Consider the following 21,612-nt stretch of genomic DNA (forward strand, 5'->3'; position numbering starts at 1 on the left):
AGGTAATTAATCACACCAGAGTAGTGAATAACTCGGAGCAGGACTCTGACTCCAGCCTATATGTGTCAGTCTCAGGTCTCCCCATCCCTCTCTCTGCCCTTTTCCTACCCTCCTAATTAACTCCTGCCTCAGTTCCTCACTGCTTTGCATTCAGATCAAGCCCCTGGGTGTCCATGGAGAATCCTTAGGCCTGTTTGCGCTCTGCCTCGGTGGTGAGGAGGGAACTGGGAGCCGTTGGCCGGAGAGGCAAGCTGAGGGGAAGCCTTGCTGGCCTTTTCCTCCTGCGGTGGAGCACACTCAGAGCAGAGGCAGGAGTTCACATCCTTTAGCTGCCGAAAATCCCCCCGAACATGCTCCCGTGGGGATTATCAGAGGTTTGAAAGGCTATGAAATACATTACAAATTCTGACGAGTTTCAAGTCGTCTCCCCCCTTTCACTCTCGGGCTTTCCAACAGCCTGACTGTGATTTTTTATTAAGCATCAGTCAAAATCTCCAGTGCTGCTCTCAGGAGCGGGCAGCAGTGCTTGTCGGAACCTCCTCTCCCCCCACCGGAGCCGGCGCTGAACACACCGCGCCCGGCCCAGGGCGGCAGGGCCGGGGCGGGGGGAGCCGCGGGCCCTGTCCCGGGCTGCGCTGCTGCCGGGCGGGCTGCGGGGGGAGCCCGGGAGCAGCGCGGGGCGCCTGCGGGAGCCTCTGCAGCGCAGCCCGGCTCGGCCCGAGGCCGCTGCTCCCGAGTTCTCCGTGACTGCGGCTGGACACCCGGCAGTTTACGGTGTTCCTGCTCCCTGACCAAACCCCCTGCTCCGGCGTGGCCCTGCCTGACGCCATTCCAACAACCCCCGCCCGCCCGGCACCGCTGGGCAGCGGGGCGCGGTTTATCCGCTCCTTTACGGTAAAACGAGGCTTCGCTGCATCCCCAGCCGCCCCCCGCCCGGGTGCCCCTGCAGCGAGACCCCGCGGGGACACAGCCCGCTCCTCGGCGGGGGGCGAGGCTGCGGCGCCGCGTTACGAAACACCCCGCTGCCGGGGAAGCGAGGGCGCGGGGCTGCTCGCCAGGCCCCGGGGCCTGACTCAGCGCCGAGGGCAGGGCAAGGAGGTGGCTGCGGCGGGGACGCTTTTCCCGGCTCGGCCGTGTTTGCACGGGGAGGGGGGCGAAGCGCAGCCGCCCCATGGCGGCCCCGTCTACCGGCAGCGCGGCCTCACCTGCCGCTGCCCCCCGGGAGAGGCGGGGGCCAGGCGAGGCCCGCCCGGGCTGCGCCGCGGTGGCTGGGCCGGGTCCCCCCGCACTGCCCGGCCTCGCCTCTCCGCCGGCGCTTCCTTTTCCGGCGGGGCGGGGCGGGGGGCGGGCGCGGCGGCGCGGCTCGCTGATTGCAGGGCGGGCGCTGCCAGTCCGCCGTCTCCCCCGCGCCAGCCGCGTCCCAGCGCCGGAGCCGCACGGCCCAGCAGCGAGCGCCCAGCCCGGCCCGGCCCCGCCAGCCGCCCCCCATGGAGGAGCAGCCCCACCACCACCACCATCACCACCATTACTACTACTACGGCCACCACCACCACCACCACCCGCAGAGCGCCTACCTGCCGCCGCCCGACGGCCGAGCCCAGCCCAAGCCGCCGCTCCGACACGAGCACAAGCACGGCGGCCCGCCGCACCAGGAGACGCCGAAGCGGAGAACAGGTCGGGGCGGGTGGCGGGCCGGGGCTCTGTGACCTTCGCGGGGCGGCGGCGGGGCCCTCCTCCTCCTCCGCCTCCTCCTCCCCCGGCCCGGCTGGAAGCTTCTCCGCCGCGCTGGGGCCGCTTCCTGTCCGCCATGTTGGGGCCGGCGCGGCTGCGGGAGCCGCGGGGCCCGCCGGCACCGCCGCCGCCCGCCGGGCACGTGGGGCCGGGCCGCGCCGCGCCGAGGGGCGCTGCTGCCCCCCCGCCGGGGCCGCGCCGGGCCGGGGGGGTAGCGGGGGCCGAGGCCCTGGTTAAAAATTGATGAGCGTAAAAATCAATGAGTCAGATAAGGCGGAGGGGCCCGGCCCGGCCCCGCCGGCGGGAGCGGGGAGGCGGCGCGGCCTGGCGGGGCCCGGCCCGGCCCGGGGGCCTTCGGCCGCCTCCTGCCCGGCCGCCGCGCGTAGCCGGGGGGCGCTGGGGCCGGGGCTGCTCTCTCCGGGCCGGCCGGGAGAGGGGCCGTGCTGGGCCGGCGGCGCGCTGGCCGGGCGGCCCTGGCTACGGCGTGGCTGCCGCGGGGGGCGGCTGCTCCCGGGCAGGGTCGGAGCCCCCATCTCGCTCCTGGGGGGCTGCCCGGCTCCTGTGTCTTAAAAAAAATCCCATTTAGGGGCTTGTGTGGGTTCAAAGCAAGTGCGTGATTACAGAATGCCCCGTACGTTTATTTTTTTTCCTTGAAATTTTCATTTACATAACGGGGCGGGCGGCGGGCAGGGGCCTGGCTCGGTGAGGAGCGGGGCTGGCGGTGCCCCAGGGCCGCGCACCGTGCCCCCGCGTACAGCCCCTGGGGCGGGGGTAGGGGGCACCTCGTCAGGCATGTGCTAAAATAAGTTCCCGAGCAAAAATAAGTTGAGTAGTCATTTCACTGCGTGCAGTGTGCCCGGGGTTTTAATATGCACTTACTCTGACATTCCTCCAGCTATGAAACGATGTGTGAGGTTGGCAAATACTCCTCACCTGTTCATTTTGACATACTTTTTTTTCTTCTACCCTAAATTTTGATTGCTGCACCTCTGTGTCCAGGCCAGAGCCAGCTGTGCTAAATGTTGATTTGGAGAAAACTCAGGCAGCTGAGTTGTGAATACTTGAAAATTGGAACTAGAAACTGCTGACACACTGACTTACTGAAGTGGATTTTGTTCTTCATTTTATTCTTTCGCTCCTCATCTGCAACGGTCTTATGACCACTCTATTGTTTTGTTTCATTAACAAGTGGTGTCGGAAGTCTTGAGTCATACAAGGTCAGCTATAACACGTTGCTCTTGAGAAGGCTTCCTCTGCGTGTTATTCTGAAATACTTAAGTTTTAGTCCTTGCCTCAGCTGAGAGTCTCGTCCTATCAGTTTTCTCTGGGATGAAGTATTTAACGTTAATATTCTTAACAGCGTATTTGAAAGTTATAGTGGAAGTTGTGGTGGTTACAGATACTTGCCTGTAGTAAAATCCTTTTTGATCCCTCTTGGCAAACTCAGTTGTGGAATTTCTGTAAAGTTTCCTACAAGGATTCTTGTGCTCCTGACTTGCACAGAACTCGAGCAGTTACATCTGCCAGACATCTGAGGCTCCAGGATGTGAGGATAACAATGATTTTTAGTACAGCCGTTTAATTCAACATCATCGGCAATGACAAAAACATTCTTTTTCAAGCTGGACTTTTTCCCGCTCTCGTTCTTGGGGGACTCCGTGAGCTGTGCTGACTTCGCGGCACCGTGGCTGTAGATGAAGCCTTAGTGGGTCGGTTGTTGCGGCAGATGTAAGGCCTTCCACCCTTGGAAGGAGGACGGATGACTCAGAGAAGGAGCGAGGATAGCGCTCTGCCCGGAGGAGCGGGTGCAGGAGGAGGGAGTCCCTCTGCACGGCCCACAGCCGGGGTGTGTTTGTTGAGCTGGGTACAGCACACTCCTCCTGTCTCAGTGGGGCTTCAAGGCTTCTCTTGGGGTGTTGTAGCTGGGGTCCTCGAAAGCAATAGGTCTGTGGCCAGAGATTAAAAATAAAAGCTGAGGAAGATGTGGTGGCTCAGTCTGGGCTGTCCTGGGCTTCCAGCTTCACTTGAATTGCACTCTTGAGATTCCCTTCAGAACCGTAAGGCCTAGAAATGAACTTGAGAAGCAAAAAGGAAAGCTGGGTGTACAGTGTAATCGCATGGTTTGAGGAGTTGGAGCCCTCAGCAAGCACTTTATTTCTTGGATCTCAAGCTAGTACCTGGTCTCCCAGGGACTCTGAAATACCAAAGTTTCTCAGTGGCCAGGAGACCAGTTGCTGGTAGTGGTGGAAGGGTGCTTGCAGGGATGTTTCTTCCCAGTTTTCTCACCTTTTCAGTGCTAAAGATCACTTTTAGGGAGGTGTTGGTTACTATCTTGAAATGAAGTGAGGAGATGCGGTCACCCTTTTCTCCCTCCACCTTCCAACTGGACTTGCACGTGTCCTTTTGGGAAGCTGCTTTTTTTCTTTTTTTTTCCCCTTTACTAGAGGTGGTGTTTGGGAGGAGGGTGGGAAGGGGGGCTGCTGGTGTTGCAGGCCTGGGAGCTGATGGGGATGATAGGAGTTGGCCCTTGTTCACAGTACGGATTCTGAACTTCAACAGATCTTGTAGCAAAGGCAGTGGATCTCTCTGTTTGATGCATCCTGGGAATTAATTTTTTTCCTCTGCGTGACCTGGAAATAGCTGGTGAGATAGCTCTCCAGCTTGCCAGTGATCTTTCGTACAGTGTCTTTTCCTTACATAGCATCTGTGTGTACTTTTGCTTTGCTTTGTTATCTATACATCACCCTGTTGTACATGAGAGTTAGTAGCTGCTGGTACTTTCTGCTTAACCCATCTTGCCGTGGCTTCCAGCAAATAAGCATTTGCTTTTGTGTGCCAGAGACTAGATGTTTTCCTATTTTTAAATGTCTCTTTGAGGAAACTGGATATGTTTGGGGCTGATTACAGCTTTCTGCAATCAGAAGTTTAACATTTCACATTCTAATTCTTGCCTTTTGTTGTTTTTGGCTTTCTTCTAGGCTATGGAGAGCTAAATGGTAATGCAGGAGAAAGAGAAGTGTCGTTAAAGGGCCTGTGCTCTGATGAAACAACCACCCCAGGATCCAGGGTACCCAATGGCAGCCAGCAGCTCGTAGACGCTAACGTGACCCCAAAGCAGACTGTGAAGGCCAGCGCTTTGGGGAAAGCTGGAATCAAAACCAAGAACTTCATTCAGAAAAATAGCATGGACAAAAAGAATGAGAAGTCCTACGAAAATAAACCTAGAGAAAGCCAGTCCTCGGACAAGCCAGAGGGAGTGTCTATTCCAAACGGTGTGGTAACCAATAATTCTGGCTACATCACGAATGGCTACGTAGGCAAAGGGGCCGATAACGATGGCAGCGGCTCCGAGAGTGGGTATACTACGCCCAAAAAACGGAAAGGCAGGCGCAACAGTGCCAAGGGTTGTGAGAACTTGAATTTAGTACAGGACAAAATAATGCAACAGGAGGTCAGTGCACCAACCCTGAAACAGGAACTTGAGAGTTTCAAGCCTGATTATAGTGAGCAAAAGGGGAACCGAATTGAAACTACTAAGCCCGTTTGGAAATACGAGGCTGGGGCTGGCGGAGCAGGCCGGGGAAAGCCTGGGCTTGGGGACGTACAGCGAAAAAACTCTGATGCCAAACCTGGGATTAGCAGCAAGAAGTTTGATGACCGGCCTAAAGGGAAGCACGCATCGTCGGCTACATCTAAAGAGGACTCATGGACCTTATTTAAACCGCCCCCGGTTTTTCCAGTGGACAATAGCAGTGCTAAAATTGTTCCCAAAATAAGTTATGCAAGTAAAGTTAAAGAAAACCTCAACAAAGCAGCTCAAACCCCATCCACATCGTCTTCGTCATCTTCATCATCTGCCGGGGAAACTCAGGCCCAAACATCAAGTCGACTGTCCCAAGTCCCCATGTCTGCTATGAAATCTGTTACTTCTGCTAGCTTCTCGAATGGGCCGATCCTGGCAGGGACTGATGGAAGTGTCTATTCTCCAGGGACCCAGCCACTGCTCTCCACTGCTGCTAGTACTGTCCCATCAACCTCCGCTGAGTCAGTACCCCAGGACATGAGTACAACTTCAACGGCTCTCGAACAAAAGAAATCCAGCCTTTTCATCTACCCTTCCAATATGCAAACTGTGCTTCTGGGTACAGCGCAAGTCGATTTCCCATCGCAGACGAATCAGCAGAACCTGGGAGATATCTTCCAGAATCAGTGGGGCTTGTCTTTCATAAACGAGCCCAGCGCTGGACCCGACACTGTTGTGGGGAAATCTGCAGATAATCAGTTAATGGAAGTGACATTTCAAGGGGAATATCCTGCCACTTTGGTTTCACAGTGCGCTGAAATCATTCCCTCAGGAACTGAACAACCTGTGTTTCCTAAGGCTTACGAGCTGGATAAACGGACTAGCCCTCAAATTCTTAGTGCTGTTCTTAAGCCTGGGACTGCTGGTGAGGGTGGTGTCTTAGCTTTGGAGTCACATCACACAGGTGACCTACAAAAGGCAGACACCGGTAGCCAAGGTGCTTTAGTGTTTCTTTCAAAAGACTATGAAATAGAGAATCCTCTGGCCTCCCCTACGAACAATTTGCTAGCCTCCACCAAAGAACAGAGGTACCAGAGAGGCCTAGAAAGGAAAGATAGCTGGGGTTCTTTTGACCTGAGGGCTGCTATTATGTATCACACTAAAGGTAATGGCTTAACTTGCTGCCTAAGGGCATTCTCTTCTCTTTAAGTACAATATTCTAACCTGATATATTCCTTACAGCAGTTCTGATCGTTTTAAAAGTGAGCTTTTTGCTTGCATCTCTCTAATGGCAATAACGGTTTGGGAAAGTTATTCAAATGGTTGCTTAATTAATGTTAAGAGGTTATTTGTTCCCATGTTCCTGTGGACAAGCATAAGTGATGTTGGTAATGACAATACTTAGCTAGTGTGTTTTACATTTTAATTCCTATGGAACAAGCAGGTCCTCTTCAGCTTCTCGGCATTGGAAGGAGTTAAATGTGTAGGTTCACCTGCCCTGCTCCAGCTCTACCAGGTGATGTTCTGTCACTGAACAGGCTTCACAGTCTGTACTCACACCTCTACCACCAAAGTGTTGCAGCTTCTCCCCTGGGCAGATCAGGCCATGAAATCACAGCTTTGAAGGAAGAAAAAATTATTCCTATGGCTTTTCATGGTGTGATTTATTTTTTTTAAGCAACCCCCCCTCACAGACACTTTTCCCCTGCCCTTCTTGAGTGTTATGGCAATAGCAAGACAAATCTTTGCTTTTCAGCTCTTCTGTAAGCTGCAGATTGAATTCCGTCATTGTCTTTGTAGGTCAAATCTTTCAGGTTATTTTATTGCTTTCATGGAGTCCTTTGTAGTCCAGCTCCTTTTTTTCCTGGGTTTGTTTTTTTTTTTTGAGATTGACTCAAACACGATACAGACGCTTTAAAGTGGGAACGAAGAGCGGGCAGCCTGTGGGATGCTTGCTTTCTGCTTTAGCCTCAGCCCCAGAAGCTCTGAGGTCTTGTGGCAGTTCTTGGCTTTTGATCCTGGCTCAGTGTTAGCAGGAGCCTGGTTGCTTGTTCCCTTTTGGCACAATGCTACTTACCTACCCTTGATGAACACAGGGGCAGTTCCTTTTTTATTGACCCTGTTCCCTCTCCCTGCATCCCCCTACCCTGAAGGGAAAAAGGTGATCATCCGTTTTTTGTTTACTGTTCCACATACATATGGGGATAAGGTCTTGCTCCCCTCTGCAGAGGGATTGGTACGTGGTTGCCATTGGCAGATCTGCTGTGTTTTGACCCACTGCAAAGTTCTTAAATTATCTGTTCACAAACTCTCTGTATAGCATACAGAAACTTAGATGCCTTCCTTTAGTAATAGCAAGCCCAGTCATTTAAACATAATAACTCCAAATATTTTTTCCAGGTCATCTCACTCTCACAATGTTAACATTTTAAGCTCTAGTATTCTTGAGAAGAGTGTTCATCAAGTGATTTCATCTGGGTCCTCTACACTCTGCTCAGTCTATCCCAGTACTAAAGCAAGCTTTCCAGTTGCGTTTCACGTGTCTGCCTGCAGCCTGAATCCCAGTTTCCCATCAGGAAATGGGGATACTGGAAAGCATAGCGTGGTGTAGGAGGGGAATCCTAGGCAATCTCTTAAGTTTGCAAATTTTCCCAACACTTAAGTTTGTCTCTTTGTGTTTTTGTCAGCCTGAACTGTCTTGTAGAAAAGCAACTCTACAGCTGCAGCAAGACTCATCAAGCTCTGCCTTTCTCGCTGGCTGTGGGAAAGACAGACCCCAGTAAAACGATAGTAACAAGAGGGAAACAAAGAACACTCCCTTCCCGTGTCCTCTTAAGGAGCTGTTAACTTCAAAGTTTAGTTCTAAACACAGGAGTTAATTACATTCAATGGCAAGAATGGACACCTCAAGGCTCTTTAAAATACTGCTTTCTGCTCATGCTTCTGCATGTGAATGCTCTTGTTGAGCATCCAGAGCAAGCACCCTTGTGATGCCCTGGGGAAAGGGCTTCCTGCCCCACCGCTCATCTCTGCCGATTTATTTTTCAAGCTGTGTCTATGCTGACTTCAGGGTGTTACTCAGGGGTGAAAGATGATGAATGCTTCTAATCAGTGTTGTCATTAATGCAGTGATAGGGGTGCTCCAAACAGCTTGAGCTTGTCTTCCTCCTACGTAGTCTTCAGGTGTTCGTGCTGGTTTACAAAGCAGGAGATCAGTCCAGGTCTTAGTAGGTCTTCTGTGATGATGTTGGGTGTTGCATTTCTGTGTGTGTTCAAGTCCATCGAGGTGAGTTTGATTAAGGTTTTGGAAGGAGCTGCGGCTTCCTCTGCCCCATGCGAGTGGCAAACACTGTCCCCTCTTCGTGGCTGTGGTCCTGCAGGCAGAGCCCCGCGGTGAGCTCCTGTGGCACGGCGGACTGCACGAGGTCCAGAAAAGGGAGCTGCCGGGGTGCGTTTGCAGGGCTGCAGTGCAGTGGTTGATTCCCACACCGTTCTCACCGTTTATCTCGGGCTGTTTTCCTGAGGTCCTACTCTGAGCCAACCAGTTGTTCCTCTGCAATAGGAAAGGAACAATTTCACTTGCTTATTTTTTGCAGGCTGCCTTCCCCTCCTCCTCGCTGTGCGGGTTTGCCTGGGCCAGTGTTCGGGTGTCGCAGGCAGCCGGATCCTCAGATTGTTTGGTTTTGATTCCAAGAGGAAGGTGAACTTCTCCCTCTTCAAATTGATCTGTTTGCTTTTGAGCAAAGTCTCAATAGTTTGATCTTCAAATCTACCCTGCCTCTGGGGTTATGGACACAAAGAGAAACGATTGCAGGGCAAGGACAGGGGTGAGCGTTGGGCACTGGTGGGGTCCCTGCCCTGAGCTCCTCCATGTGCAGTAGTTCAGTGCAAGCTACCCATGGTGCAAGGATGAAGCTCTGGGTGTTGCAGTGAGGGATGGGCTCTAGCACGAGCGGTTGCAGTGCTTTGACCCGTCTGTCACAAGCTTACACCCTTTTTTGCACTGTTTGTCTGTAGCTGTGGTCAGGTCATGTGGATCCTCATCTTGGACTGTAAATAACGCTATGGGAAAGCCTCCAGCTTCCTCGGTAGCTTTGTTCCAGCAAACCAGGCTTGTCGGTGCGCGGTTTGCCCAGTGAGTGCAAGGGGCATTACAGACTGTAACTGCTTCACAGCTTCCCTGGGAAAGGATGGAGGGAGGAGGTAACGCAGGGGGTGGGCTGGCTCTGGAACAGTCATCCTGTTCAAACCACCGCAGCACCATGCATGGTGGCGAGGCTGTTCTGGGGTGGGAGGCTGGGTGGCTGCAGAGCAGAGCGAGGTCCTGGGGGACGAGGCTGTGCTCGTTTGCGTGTGCCCGGATTGCTTTTTCCCCAGAAGTCGGAGCACTGGGGACCTGCTGGCAAGGCTGATGATGCACCCTCCTGTTCTTCTCTTGGATGCTTTTTGTGCTGGTTTCCTCTGCCCCTGCTCCGTGCCTTGCTTTTTTCGTGTTAAAGGGCAGAAAGGTTCCCATGATCATCTGATCTGTTTGACTGTAAAACACGATCCTTCAACGTGGCTGCCTTCGTTGACAGCGCGTGCCGCTCGGTGTTTGTGACGGTGCCTTGAAACACTCGCAGGTGACATATCTCATTTAGCAAGGTAGATCTGATGTAGCTGAGCGCTGGTGGGGCTGCTGTTTGTGTGGTTGGAGACAGGGACGGTAGCTTAGTGTGGGAGCCTGGAAGGACCAGGAAGGAGCGATGCTCTCACTTAGGGACGTTGTCCCTATCTAGGTCAGAACTGAACTTCTGCCTCGCTGTGGCGTTGACAAAATCCTCGTCTTTTTGAGGCAGAACTGGTCCTTGCAGATTTTTTGGTCCTTCAAAAGAGACTGGGTGTATCTCAGCTTTACTTACATTGAAATCAGTATCTTCTTTCTGCTTTAGTCCTCCTTTTAAAGACAGCTGGATGAAACGTTTCATATCGGAATAATTGTCAACACTTTGCAGAATTCCGTCGTGTTTAGGTGGTTGCAGCCTTCCAGGCCAGGCTGTCTGTTGCTAACACCGGGCTCTGTGTGGCAAGCCTTGCGGTGGGAAGCTCAGGAGTTTGCTTGTCCTTAGCTAAAAAGCGAATAATCGAGGTCTCCAGCTCAGCTGCACAGTAGCAAAGACCACGTAGATGGAGGAGAGGAAACTGCAGTGTTTTCCTCTTCTGTCTTGCCCCTGAGCTTCTGCCTGTGCTGCTGCTTTGTTCCTTCTCAGCATCTTGGTTGCGCCAGCATCTCTGCTCGCGTGAGGAAGCAGAAGAGCAGCATGGAAAATAGAGCAAGGCAGCGTGGGCCAGCCAGGAGTGGCATTTGCTGGAATGGTGAACTGGGTCAGAAGAAATAGCAGAGCTGTGAATTCAGCAATTTTCATCCTTTACAACAGGAGAGGAAAAAAAAAAAAGCCTTGGTTTCCCATCCCCCTTGGTGGGAAGAGGTTAGATCTCAGTCTGTTGCTTATGGTCTTGTGGGGCCTGAGCTGTGGGGCAAAAGCTGATTTAATTCTCCTTCAGGTTTCTGCTTGTTCCAGTTGTCAGGGTGAGTAGAGTGTGTTCGGTACAGCCATGAGTCTTTACAGCATTGAATTTTCAGTCTTTGCTTTATTTCTGGGGCAGTGCCCTAACGTAGTTGTTGTGTCCTGCAGATAGAAACAGAAAAATCAGATGAGGATGGTCCCTCTTTGTTGGTTTGGGGTTTTTTTAGCACTTCATTTTAGGGACAATTGCCCATTTATATGTTAGGTTTATAAGAACAAAGAACAAGTACCGTGGCATTGTGCAGAGACTTCTGTTTGCAGGGGCAGCCTCTCTAGCAAGGAAAATGTGTGTAAAGGCGCCTGTCGTAACAAGTTATCACCGAAAGACTTCTTTCCCCTCCAAGGTTAGGTACCAGTCCAGCTATAAAGTTTATTGACCTATGAGGAATCTCACTGCAATTCACCAGAGTGTGCCTCAGTCTGTTCCTGACATCAAAGCCTTCCTCCACCGACCCTTTGTGTCTGTGATAGTCCCCAGAAAAAGTGGTTCCTTCTCCCTGGAGCTCCTTAGGTGGTTGTGGATGTGGCTGGGGCTGTCTGCCCCGGGCAGCTCCTCAGCTAACAGCAAGCCGGAGGGCTGGGGAGAGGTTGGCTAATTGTAAAAAATCCTAGAAAACTTGAGGTCGGAAGGGGCACAGGAGGTGACCTAGTTCTGCCCTGGCACGGAGCAGGGCTGGCTTTGATGCCGGCTTGTGCAAGTGTTTGTTGATGGCATTTTCTCCAGCTGGGTCGGAGTCCGCGGAGAAGGAAGCGTGCCATTTCCCCGGCCACGTGTCCTCTTTTGGGAATGGTGGCCCCTGTCTGTTGGTCAGATCTTGATCACTTTCTGCTTTAGCAAGCAGCAGTACTGGGTTTTGGGTCAGTACCTGAGAGAGGTGGACTCAGACTCGCGGTGAGGATGCAGTGCAGGGGGGAGCGATGGAAGAGTCCTTGCTCAGACTCGCCCTGGAAGGCAGGCTCAGGAGAGCTCTTTGAACCCAGGGAAGGTGATTTGGGGCCTCTACATGACCAGCTCATGGGGGCTGCCTTTTCTTCCACCCTGCATCCCTGTCCTTGCTGTCTTGGTTAGCTGGAGCCGGGGCTCGTGCAGCGGTGGCTCTGCGGAGCTGCCAGTCTGCCAGGTGGGTCACTGAGGTCTGTCCAACCGCCATTACTTGTCACAGCATCTCGGGGTCCTTGGAGGTGACCACAGCCTGTAACCGATCCAGAACCGGGGGGACACTCACTCTGATGTATTACCAAGTAAAGCAAAATAAATCATAAAATCCCATCTTAAGATTGAAGACAAACCTTTTTTTCCCCCCTAGTTTTGTGTTGCAGTTAGCCCAGGATTTTTCTTTTTCCCCCCCCTCTCTGTGAAGTTGTTTCAGTTGGTAAATGTGCTTACCCTGTGCTATCCCGCATCCATGTGCTGTTGGCCAGGTAGAGGGGAGGACCTCGCACTTGCTTTTCTGATGCCAGACGATAGTCGGTAACAGCCGATACCGCAGCCAGTTTGCTGATGCTGTTTGGTTTTGTAGACTTGTCAGGCTGAGCATCTGCCAGCCGATGCATCCAGGTGTTTGGGATTTCCAGGACACTTTACATCACCCTCTCTCCTGCCTCTCTTTCTGAAGAAGGAGGAAGATTGTTTAAAGTCTGAAAAGGTTGGAGGTTTTGTGGGGTTTTGTTTTTTTTTTACAGAATTTTCACAACTTAGTTTTTTGGGGATTTTTTTTAATAATATCTCACTGTCTATCTTATTATCAGGCACATCTTAATACAAGCAGTTCACCTTCTTGTGGTGTCCAGTGAAGTTGGGGCCAAATGGAGGTCCAAAGGAAAGCGTGGTCTTTTGCATGGAGATGCAGTAGCGGGCAGCGCTTCAGCCTCTGCCTTGTGTGTGATGCTCAAACATTGCTCTACTGTGGAGGGACCAACAGCCTGAGAGTAGTTTTCTGTCCCCTGCCTTGGGGGAAAGCTGTTAAAGTAGGTGACGTTCTTTAGCCGTTAGGAAATGATGCATCTGACTTCACTGAATGGAAAACTGGCTCTGCTGGAGGTAATTTTAGTAGCTGGTTCATTTTACTTCTGGGGAATCTGCATCTGGCAGATGAGGGAGGGAGTCCCTTGCTCGCTTGCTGGTATCCCTGGGGGTGTTAGAGGCTGGTTACTATTCCCAAAGCACTTAGCACTTTCATCAGGGGAACCCTAAGTGTTGCTGCTGTTATCGTGATGCAAAAATAACAGTCCTCGTAAAATTTTGTCAGGGCCTTCCTTACAAGACTTAATTTATTTGTGTGCAATTTCCTGCCCTGGGGAGCTTGAGATTGTAGCGGACAAAGGGCAGCTGAAGGGTTGGAGAAGGGACGCGAACATGCAAGCGATTGATGGAGGTGACACTTGGCACACATCGTGCTGAGGCCGTGAGTTCTGTAGGGTTTTTCCTTCTTCCTTTCCCATGCTGGTTAGTTTATTTATTGCCTTGTTTTGTGCTTTACTGCACATACCGTGTAACTTAATAATCCATTGCCTTTCTCCATGCCTAGCCCCTACCAAGGTCCTGTCACCCTCCTTTCTGGCAGAAGGGAGACTTGAAAGATTGTTCGTGCAGGTTGCATTTCTGCTAAATGCTCCTTTTCTATAATTTTGTCTCTCAAACTTGGGCGCAGGGTACAGTTAATGTCTTCATAAATGTTCTAGCTCACAAAATTCCAGCTTGATAGTGGCTACATGTAGTTATTTTGGATAGGTCTCTAAAGATGTGACTTAGTTTGGGGGGTATTTTAAATGGAAGAGCCTTCTGTTCCTTAACGTGAGTGAAAGGAGCATTGAGCACTGCTGTTATTTCTCAGGTAAACAAAAGCACATACTCTTTCAGTGAGAATTGGGGAGGGTTTGTTTGTCTTTAGCCCCCGAGTGTGTTGTAGAGGTAAGCTGGGGAAAGAGCTGCAAGCCAAGCAGGCAGCCGGGCGTCTGGAGCCTCGCACCTCATTCTCGGATGCTACGTTGGCAGCAGTTTCGCAGCGGTGTTAGCAGGGTGATCTGTGCGTGCTGTGCTTCATGCTGTGAACCGGGAGAAGCTCGCTTTGTCCGGCTGTGCTGATTTCACACGCGCTAAGCGTCAGCTCATAAAAATCATCTCTCCAGGCTACTTGTTGAGGCTGTAATGTGTGAAGCGGCGTCGGAGTAGTAAAGCCCGAAGTTAGATTGTGATTTGTAGGAGCGGAGAATGGCGATGACATTTCTGATGCTCAGTTTGGCCACCTGACCCTTAAGACCATGTCACAGCCGTCTCTCTGCCTTTTATTGCTGGATCATTCACGTCAAATCCGTGCAGTCCTGTGGGCTGGGTTGGGGCTGTGCTGCTGGGCTGGATGGGGTTGGCTTTGTGGGAAAAGCAGCGGTGTCGTGCCACGCTTGGAAAACTAAAGTGGGTTTGGAGTTGTCTCTTATGGCAGCATCAATCTGCATAGTAACAATGGTCTTCTCGTTTTGCCTCCACAGAAATGGAAGCGGTTTGGAATTTGCAGAAGCAAGGTAAGGATACGGGAAAGAATAAATAACCTAAATTGCTCTGTCTGTTGGTGTGGGTGATGAGAGTGGGTTGTCTTGGTGTCTGGAGATCCCCCAGTTTAGTTGTTCAGTGCCTGCTGTTTGTAGTCTGGGTTTATCTGTGTTTTGGATCACTAAGTCAGGACAGTAAGCTTTGCCATAATGGTGGGCTGTTCAGAGAGAAGCAGAGTCTCTCACGGAGCAATAAAACCGGCGTCAGATGAGATTTAGTGATCTTCCCAATGTGTGTACAATAATGGCTTTCGATTTCTGGTGCTGGGTGTCACACCCAAGAGTAAGTTTTAAATTCTGGTGTATCCCCACACTTCACCCGCGAAGATGTTCTGTGTTAGCTTGTGGGAAGGGCGGTAAGTGGAGACTCGTGTGCTGCTGCTCCGGGGTGTGAGGTGGGGAGCAGGCACTGCTCTGCGGGAGTCAGCCAGGGCTCCTGAGCGCGTCTGCGGGAGGTGATGTTTGGGGGTGCTAAGGAGGAGTTTAACAGCTGAGTATCGTGCAGATCTCTTGTGAACGTCTTCAGCCACGGGGCCTGAAAGGAGCTTGTCAAAACTTAGGATTTTGCTTTCTTTCCAGATCCCAAAAGGATAATCACTTACGATGAAGCCATGGATCGCCCGGATCAATGAAGGTAGCAAGACGAGACTGCCTGTTATAACCTTTCTGCAGCATTTGTGCTGTTCGTGGGGGACAAAAGGCTTTTATGCTCCTTCTAAATCTTCAGTGCAGCAGAGGAACCATAACTAGAATAACAGGATAATATATACAAATATATATATAGTTATTTAAAAATGGCAACTGAAAGTAATTAGACTTCTTAAGGAATCTGAAAATTTATTTCAACGAGACTACACACGTGATTATTTAATCTCCGGTACTGAATAGGGGTTTTTTTGTTTTGTTTTTGTTTAAAGAGTGAATGCAAGTGATTAACAAGTACAGACTCAATTCACAAGCCCGGTTCTAAAGTTCCTGCTGTCGTCTACAAGGGCAACAGCAGCCCACTGGAGAGGCATTTCCACTTGACAAGGTTTCTGTTTCTTGTTCTGTGACTGTAGTGACACACTAATCACAGGGAAATCAGGATGATTCACCATCCTTCATCTCCCCTTTCCCTTCCACCTCCCCTGTTTTGTTTTTTGTTTTTTTTTTTTTTCCTGTTGTTTTCCATTGAATGCTGGAGAAACGCCTTGAAGTTTTGCAGAGTTTCTTATTTTTTTTTCCGGAGAACTATAATCCGCATGTTTTGCCAGGAGTAAAGCAGCCAACCCTATGCTGGGGATATTGTCTTAAAGCATCGTTCTTCTGGGGGAAAGATGGTAACACTGCAGTTCTGGGATGCCTGGTGAAGTCACACAGTTGACCTGGCTCCGGTTACACGTTGGACTATTGCAACTGAAGAGTTATTTCATTTTAAAAGACAACATGCAAAAATAAGCAATCTGTTTAGGCATTTAATATGGAAAAAAAGCAACAAAAAACCCACTGTTCCCACAGTTTAATGCCATTGTATTACTGGGAGCAAAAAAAAAAAAAAAAAGTATCTTCTGCTTTCAACTGTAGGTGCTTCATATTTGCTCTGTCTGTCTCCTAACACTAAATGTGCTGGATTTTTTTCCCATTTTCATTGGAAAACTGAAGAAGTGAGTTCTGCTAACTTTCACCCTTCTTGAATTATTTTTTTCTCTTTAAAAAAAGCTCAAAAGAAAAAAAAAAAAGGAAAAAAAGAAAAAAAAAAAAAGAAAAATGGGAATTCGAATCCTTTTCAGTTTGTCCGTAGAACGCCAATGGCTGGGCTTCCTGCACCTGTTGGAATGCTCTTTTATATTTTAATGCAGTCTGTGTATTTCCGGGCTCTGCTTCTAATTATCTCTTAATAAAAATATATTTTATTACAAAAATGGAGGACTTAGGAATGAAAATAATAAGTAAAAAAAAAAAAAAATATCCCAAGGAAAGGAAAGGAAAGCTTCCTCGCAGTGGTAGAGAAAGCTGAGCAGAGTGCAGGGTCCAGCTGTGTAACCCGCTCTGTCCCATTGCAGCTTGTGTAGCGCATCCAAATCGTCTTGGGGTTGGGTTGTTTTTCTGTTTTTTTTTTTTTTAAAGGTGGAAAGTTCACAGGGTCCAGTGCAAGAGCAAGCAGTGAGTGAAGCAAAAATGGGTTTTCTGGACCCACCGAAGCTCCACATGTACCCAGTGCTCATCGTGGGTGTTTGTGGCTGAATACTGGCTGATACATGTCTGGGCATCAAGGTCAGCAGCAGTTGGTGTCTCCTAAAATTAGACTGGACCCTATGGGGCATTACAGGAAAAAGATAAGCCCAAAACTTTTGCCTACCCCTTGTGCTTAGATTTATCCAGTTTGGGGTTTTTTTTTTTTGTTAACTAGGTGTTTGTAGCGTGTGTTTTTTTAATTGTTTTTATTCTTTGAATAAGATTGTTCCTGAATGAGTCTCTTAGGTTCACGGTGGGACAACGAAGCGTAATTCTGTACCTTTTGTCAGCTTGCTAGCTTTCTGCCACGCTTAGTTTTGAAAGTTTGACTATGGAATGCCTACTCCATTTCATGTATAAAATACTATATAGTATAATACTGTAGTGTAATACTATATAGTAATGACGTATTGTATCAGTCCAGGTTCAGACATGTGTGGTTGGCCAGTCGCAAATAGTTCTGTTTCACCTATAAACTGTACCACCTTGACAGGTGGGTGTAACTTTCAGATGTATAACGTGTTTACAGATGTGCCCCACCTCTAGTCCTCCGATGTTCCTATTTTTAATTCTGTTGAGTCTCCCAACTGCTTGCCAAAAGATGGAATCGCCTCCTGCTCTGCTGCGGAAGAGCTGGGGCCTTCCTGAGCTTTAAAGTGTTCAACAAACTGGACGGTGGGAGTGGGAAGATTAAGGTGGAAGAAATGTTCTTTTTTTATTATTATTATGATTATAATTCTTTTCAAAACGTTGAAGGCTAATAGCAAAGTTTCCAGTTTGTTTTACTGGCTTTAAGGCTCTGCTGTGTGTTTATTTGCCTTGTGTAGTCACTTGTCGCCTTAAGGGCTGGGTTCCATTAAAAAAAAAAAAAAAAAAAAAAAGAGGAAAAAAAAAAAAGACAAAACCAAACCCTGTTTTGCTTACCCTGTCCTGGTACCCCCGCCCCCAGGTCCGCTCTCGGGGCTGGCACCACGCAGAAGCTGAACAGCAATAACCCGTGCTGAATCTGACCCTGCGTGCTCAGAAAGGCCCGAGCCTTGCTGAATATTGGAGGACACTCTTGGCCTGGTCCAGTGTCTCTCCTAAACAGCGAAACAAGTGCTGAAAGAAACACGGTTCAAGCGATGGGTTGGGTTGGTTTTTCCCCCCGATGTTTATCCCCACTGCTTTGCCTCGCTGCACGTGGCCCCTTGCTGGTGGTACCCATCCAGAAACACCCTCTGCAGCTTCTCTGCTCTATGTCTGACCATCCTCTCTTCTGATGTCTGTCTGTCTCCGTGAGCTCCACGGCCTGTGCTCAGCGCTCAGCAGTCAGGAAATCCTCTCTGGGAGCTCCTGTAGCTCCAGCTCGCCGGCACGGGCGGTATTTTTGGGATAGGCTGTTGCCTAGAGCCAGGCAGGACCGTGGAAGAACCTTCCTTGTGCTGTCGTGTAACTCGCCCTGTCGCTATCTGCAGTCCTCCCGAAGTCCTCACACAATTCTTTACTGAGCACTTATTAAAAATATCTTAAGATTTAATCTGTTTCCTGATTATTTTTGTGTAAACTTATTAAAAAAAAAAAAAGGAAAAAAAAAAAAAAAGCCCTGAAATTGAGCTGTGACTAATTTAGCACATTTACATAATGTTAAGGTGTTACTGAGAAGTCTCATGTTTTGGTTTGTTTTGTTTTGGACGCAGAGTATTAGTACTGTAGCATAAACCAAATACAGCCCGGGAAGGGGTGCGGGAGCCTTCTCCTGGCCCTGCACCCGGGGCAGGAGCTGGCGGTGCGTGTGCGAGCATCTCGCTTGCAAAGGGAGCGAGCGTGTGTTTATTTGTGCCATTGTTTTCATTACACTGAGCAAAGTTCTAGAACAAAAAAAACCCTTAAATAGGTGTAGGGTGGGGAAGAGGCGCTAAGGGTGAGATCATGACCTATTTTTTTATTAGCTATGACGATACTCATCAGGTTAAGGCTTCTCCCGTGTCTGTTCCCGTTGTGGTCTGACGAGTCCCTTCCCTCGGGTTCCCATGCCAGGCTGGCTGTTGGAGTGAGGGTCCCAGCGCGGGCAGGGGCTGTCTCCTTTCCCCTCTGGTCCTTCCCCACCGCTCCTCCTCTGCCGGCACGTCCTGTCGGGTGTCTCTTGTACAGGGTCTCGTGCGGCGCAGGCTGGTGTGCATCCCGCCGGCCGGATCCAGCACGCGATCTGCTTTCTCTTTGGTGCGTCAGGGAGTGTTTTGTCCGCTCTCAAGAGATGATTTAAAAGCTGCTCCGTGCTCCCGTCTCCTGGGACGGTGGTTTGGGGACCTTCAGCTTCTCTGCTCCCTCCCACTCCACCTGCCCGGTGGATTGGCAACGCGATGGCATTCAAGGTTTGGTTGGAGTTTGGTTTTGGTTTAAACCCACCTTGGTTGTCCCTAAAACCCGTTTTCGTCGTTAGAAATCTCTTGTCTCTTTGACAGTCTGGGTATAGCTCCAGGGCATGGTTTCTGTCACTAACCCACTTCAAACCATTGCCCTTTCTGAACTGTAAATCATGCTGTTTGCCTTTTGTAGCTGCTGTGAACTTCTTTGAAATGTAGGGAAAAAAAACAGTTCTCGTTAGGTTGTGGGTATGCCAGCTCTTGGGCGGCTGGGAGCGGGTGACAGGGTGAACCAGCTACATTGAAAGGAAAATCACTTCCTGCTAGGAAAAAAAAAAAAAGAAAAAAAAGAAGAGATGGAAGTTGTCCTCTCAACTGCGTTTGTAATTAGTGCTTTTCACCTTCAAGAGAGTGTTACCGTAACGCGATGGCATCCTTTCCAGAAGTGGCCGGTGGGTGACCTCAGGGACATCTGGGAGCGATGGCATTCACAGGCGTCTTTCAGGACTGCTGGTAGTTTCCCTGTGTGTTCAGTTTTTGCTCTTGATTCAGCATTTGCAGTAAAGTGCTGTGGTGTCTGAAGCTTTCAGGAGTCTCGTCCTTAGAAGATTTTTCTGTACATACGTCCGTAGAGATTTGTTTTCCTTACAGAGGCTGTTTGTAAGGGAGATGGTCGAGGTCAGGAGGGGAGAGAACAAGGCTACACCTAACGTAAAGCTGCTACACAATTTCACACCGGTGCGTAAGGCAGGAGGAGGGCTGGAAGAGCTCTAGGGTGGCGGAGCAGCCGAAGAAGCCAGAGTAATTGTAGCTTTGGCCACCGCGAGAGCATTTCTTCCAGGCAAAAGTACCGTAGCGCAAGCAGTTGAGAAGCAGGAACCTGGGCTGGTGCGAAGGAGCAGAAGACGTGGGTCTGCGCTGCCGGACGCGCTGCCTGCCAGCGGTGACAGAGCTTTAGACGTTTGCACAATACGTGTTACACCACAGGGTAAGGCTGGCTGCCTCGTGTCCTGCTCAAGATCCTCCAAAGTGGCATCGCTCAGCAGCACGACGCCGGAGCAGCGGACGTCTGGGGCGGTACAGGAGAGCTCCGCGGTGGCTTTGTGCCGGGGCACGAGGCCCTCGGAGGCGTGCTGCTGGGGGTGTCGGGCTGCTCTCCATCCTGGGACGGGAGCAGAAGTCGTACCTGTGCTTTCAGCAGGGGATGCTGAGCTGTATTTATCTTGACTGTTAATCAGACAGCTTCGTATAACGCGTCCAGAGCTCTAAAGCCATTTTGTAAGATAGCAGTATCCCTTTTCTACAGCCTTATTAATGAGTAGACTATCTTTAAAAAGAAGAAAAAAAAAAATAGTTCATTTCTTTTCTGTGGTATGAAACTTGTGTACTGCGAACATATGAACATTTAGCAAAACCAGAACTTACAGTTTTCTTAAAAAAACAAACAAAAAACCCAACAAAAAACCCCCAACCTGTCTGCTTTCCGTACGGTCTTTCCTCAGGTGCTAAATAAGGGTTCCAAAAATGGATACTGCTTTAGGAGTTTCTGCTTTATTCTTAAAATACATATTTTTTTGCTTAGGTGTTGTAAAGATATTTTAACAAGAATGGTTTTTTAATGTAAATAAGATTGTGTCTTTAATTTTTGTTTTATCTCCTTTTTGTCTATATTGAGTAGTCTAATTTTCATTTGATCCTTTTGAGAAGGACCCTCTTGTGACCTTCCTTGAAGACATTTCATTAAGTGTTGCTGCATTTGAGAATGAATCTACAACTGTTCATTGTCTTGGATTAATGCTGCTGCTGCTATAAGTAACCCTGAAAATCAAGAATGTGTGATGCACTTTTTTTTTTTTACATGACCATATAGTTCCTCTGCGGATAGTTGGACCCTCCTGTAACACAGCCACTAACTCTGCGGGTAGCGTAGGAGCCGGGGTGTAGGAGAGGGGTGTACCTGACTTTGGTGCTGACCTACGGGAATTTCTATGCAAACGCAAGCAAAGGAGAACTCTTAACTTGAGAGAACACTGTGCATTTTTATTTTTTTTTTTCTCTCCTTTTCTCAAGCTGCTATTGGAAGGGTCGTGCAAATCCCTGAGGTTTTCAACTTCTCCTTCCTCCATGGCTGGTGGGGCGGGAAAGATGCCTGAGTAACTTGTGAGGTAGACAAATCTCAACCAACTATTGTCTTGTCTCTGATTTTAGTATTTCTGTTTTCTATTTCAATCAATCTTTGGAAGGAAATTGCTCATCTCTGCAAAAATATCTTCTTAATGCTTTATCTCAATGTGAAGTCAACCGGCAGTATTAACAATTGCATGGCCTCCGTCCTGCCCTGCCCCCCGGCTCCTTCTCCAGCTGCCCTCAGGTTGGTGCCCAGAGTTGGATGTTTTCCAAGAAAAAAAGCAAGGCCAGGCCATCTACCCAGCCAAAACCTGCTGGGTGAGGCGTGAAAGCCCACGGCTTAGGGAGTTGCAGAAGCAGGTCTCGCTGCATCGAGGTGCTGCCACGGGGCACGGGCAGGTCCAGAGCCTCTTGTCTCCGTGGCTCACAGCAGGAGCACCGCAGGGGGGTGCGTACTGTAAGGAAGAGTTTACTGGAGGGGAAAAAAGGGAATTTACTTGACTATTTATAGAAGATCCTTTAGGAAAATAAAGTACCTCTGTAAAGTGAGGGAAGA

The 21,612-nt window shown here is 49.8% G+C and overlaps 1 protein-coding gene across 2 annotated transcripts; it reads left to right on the forward strand.

Moving 5' to 3' along the window:
- The first annotated feature begins 1,402 nt into the window (after nucleotides 1–1,402).
- Nucleotides 1,403–18,103, forward strand: NUFIP2 (nuclear FMR1 interacting protein 2). Of its 2 annotated transcripts, XM_068415523.1 has the most exons (5): nucleotides 1,403–1,674; nucleotides 4,710–6,419; nucleotides 14,308–14,340; nucleotides 14,947–15,001; nucleotides 16,477–18,103. In XM_068415523.1, the coding sequence occupies exons 1-4, from the start codon at nucleotides 1,488–1,490 to the stop codon at nucleotides 14,997–14,999; spliced, it is 1,983 nt and encodes a 660-aa protein (XP_068271624.1). In that variant the 5' UTR covers nucleotides 1,403–1,487; the 3' UTR covers nucleotides 15,000–15,001; nucleotides 16,477–18,103. The 2 variants fall into 2 exon arrangements, with proteins under 2 accessions (XP_068271624.1, XP_068271623.1); XM_068415522.1 differs by having other exon boundaries at nucleotides 14,947–18,103.
- Nucleotides 18,104–21,612: the final 3,509 nt, after the last annotated feature.

Source organism: Nyctibius grandis, chromosome 18, assembly GCF_013368605.1.
Source record: "Nyctibius grandis isolate bNycGra1 chromosome 18, bNycGra1.pri, whole genome shotgun sequence".
NCBI lineage: Eukaryota > Metazoa > Chordata > Aves > Nyctibiiformes > Nyctibiidae > Nyctibius > Nyctibius grandis.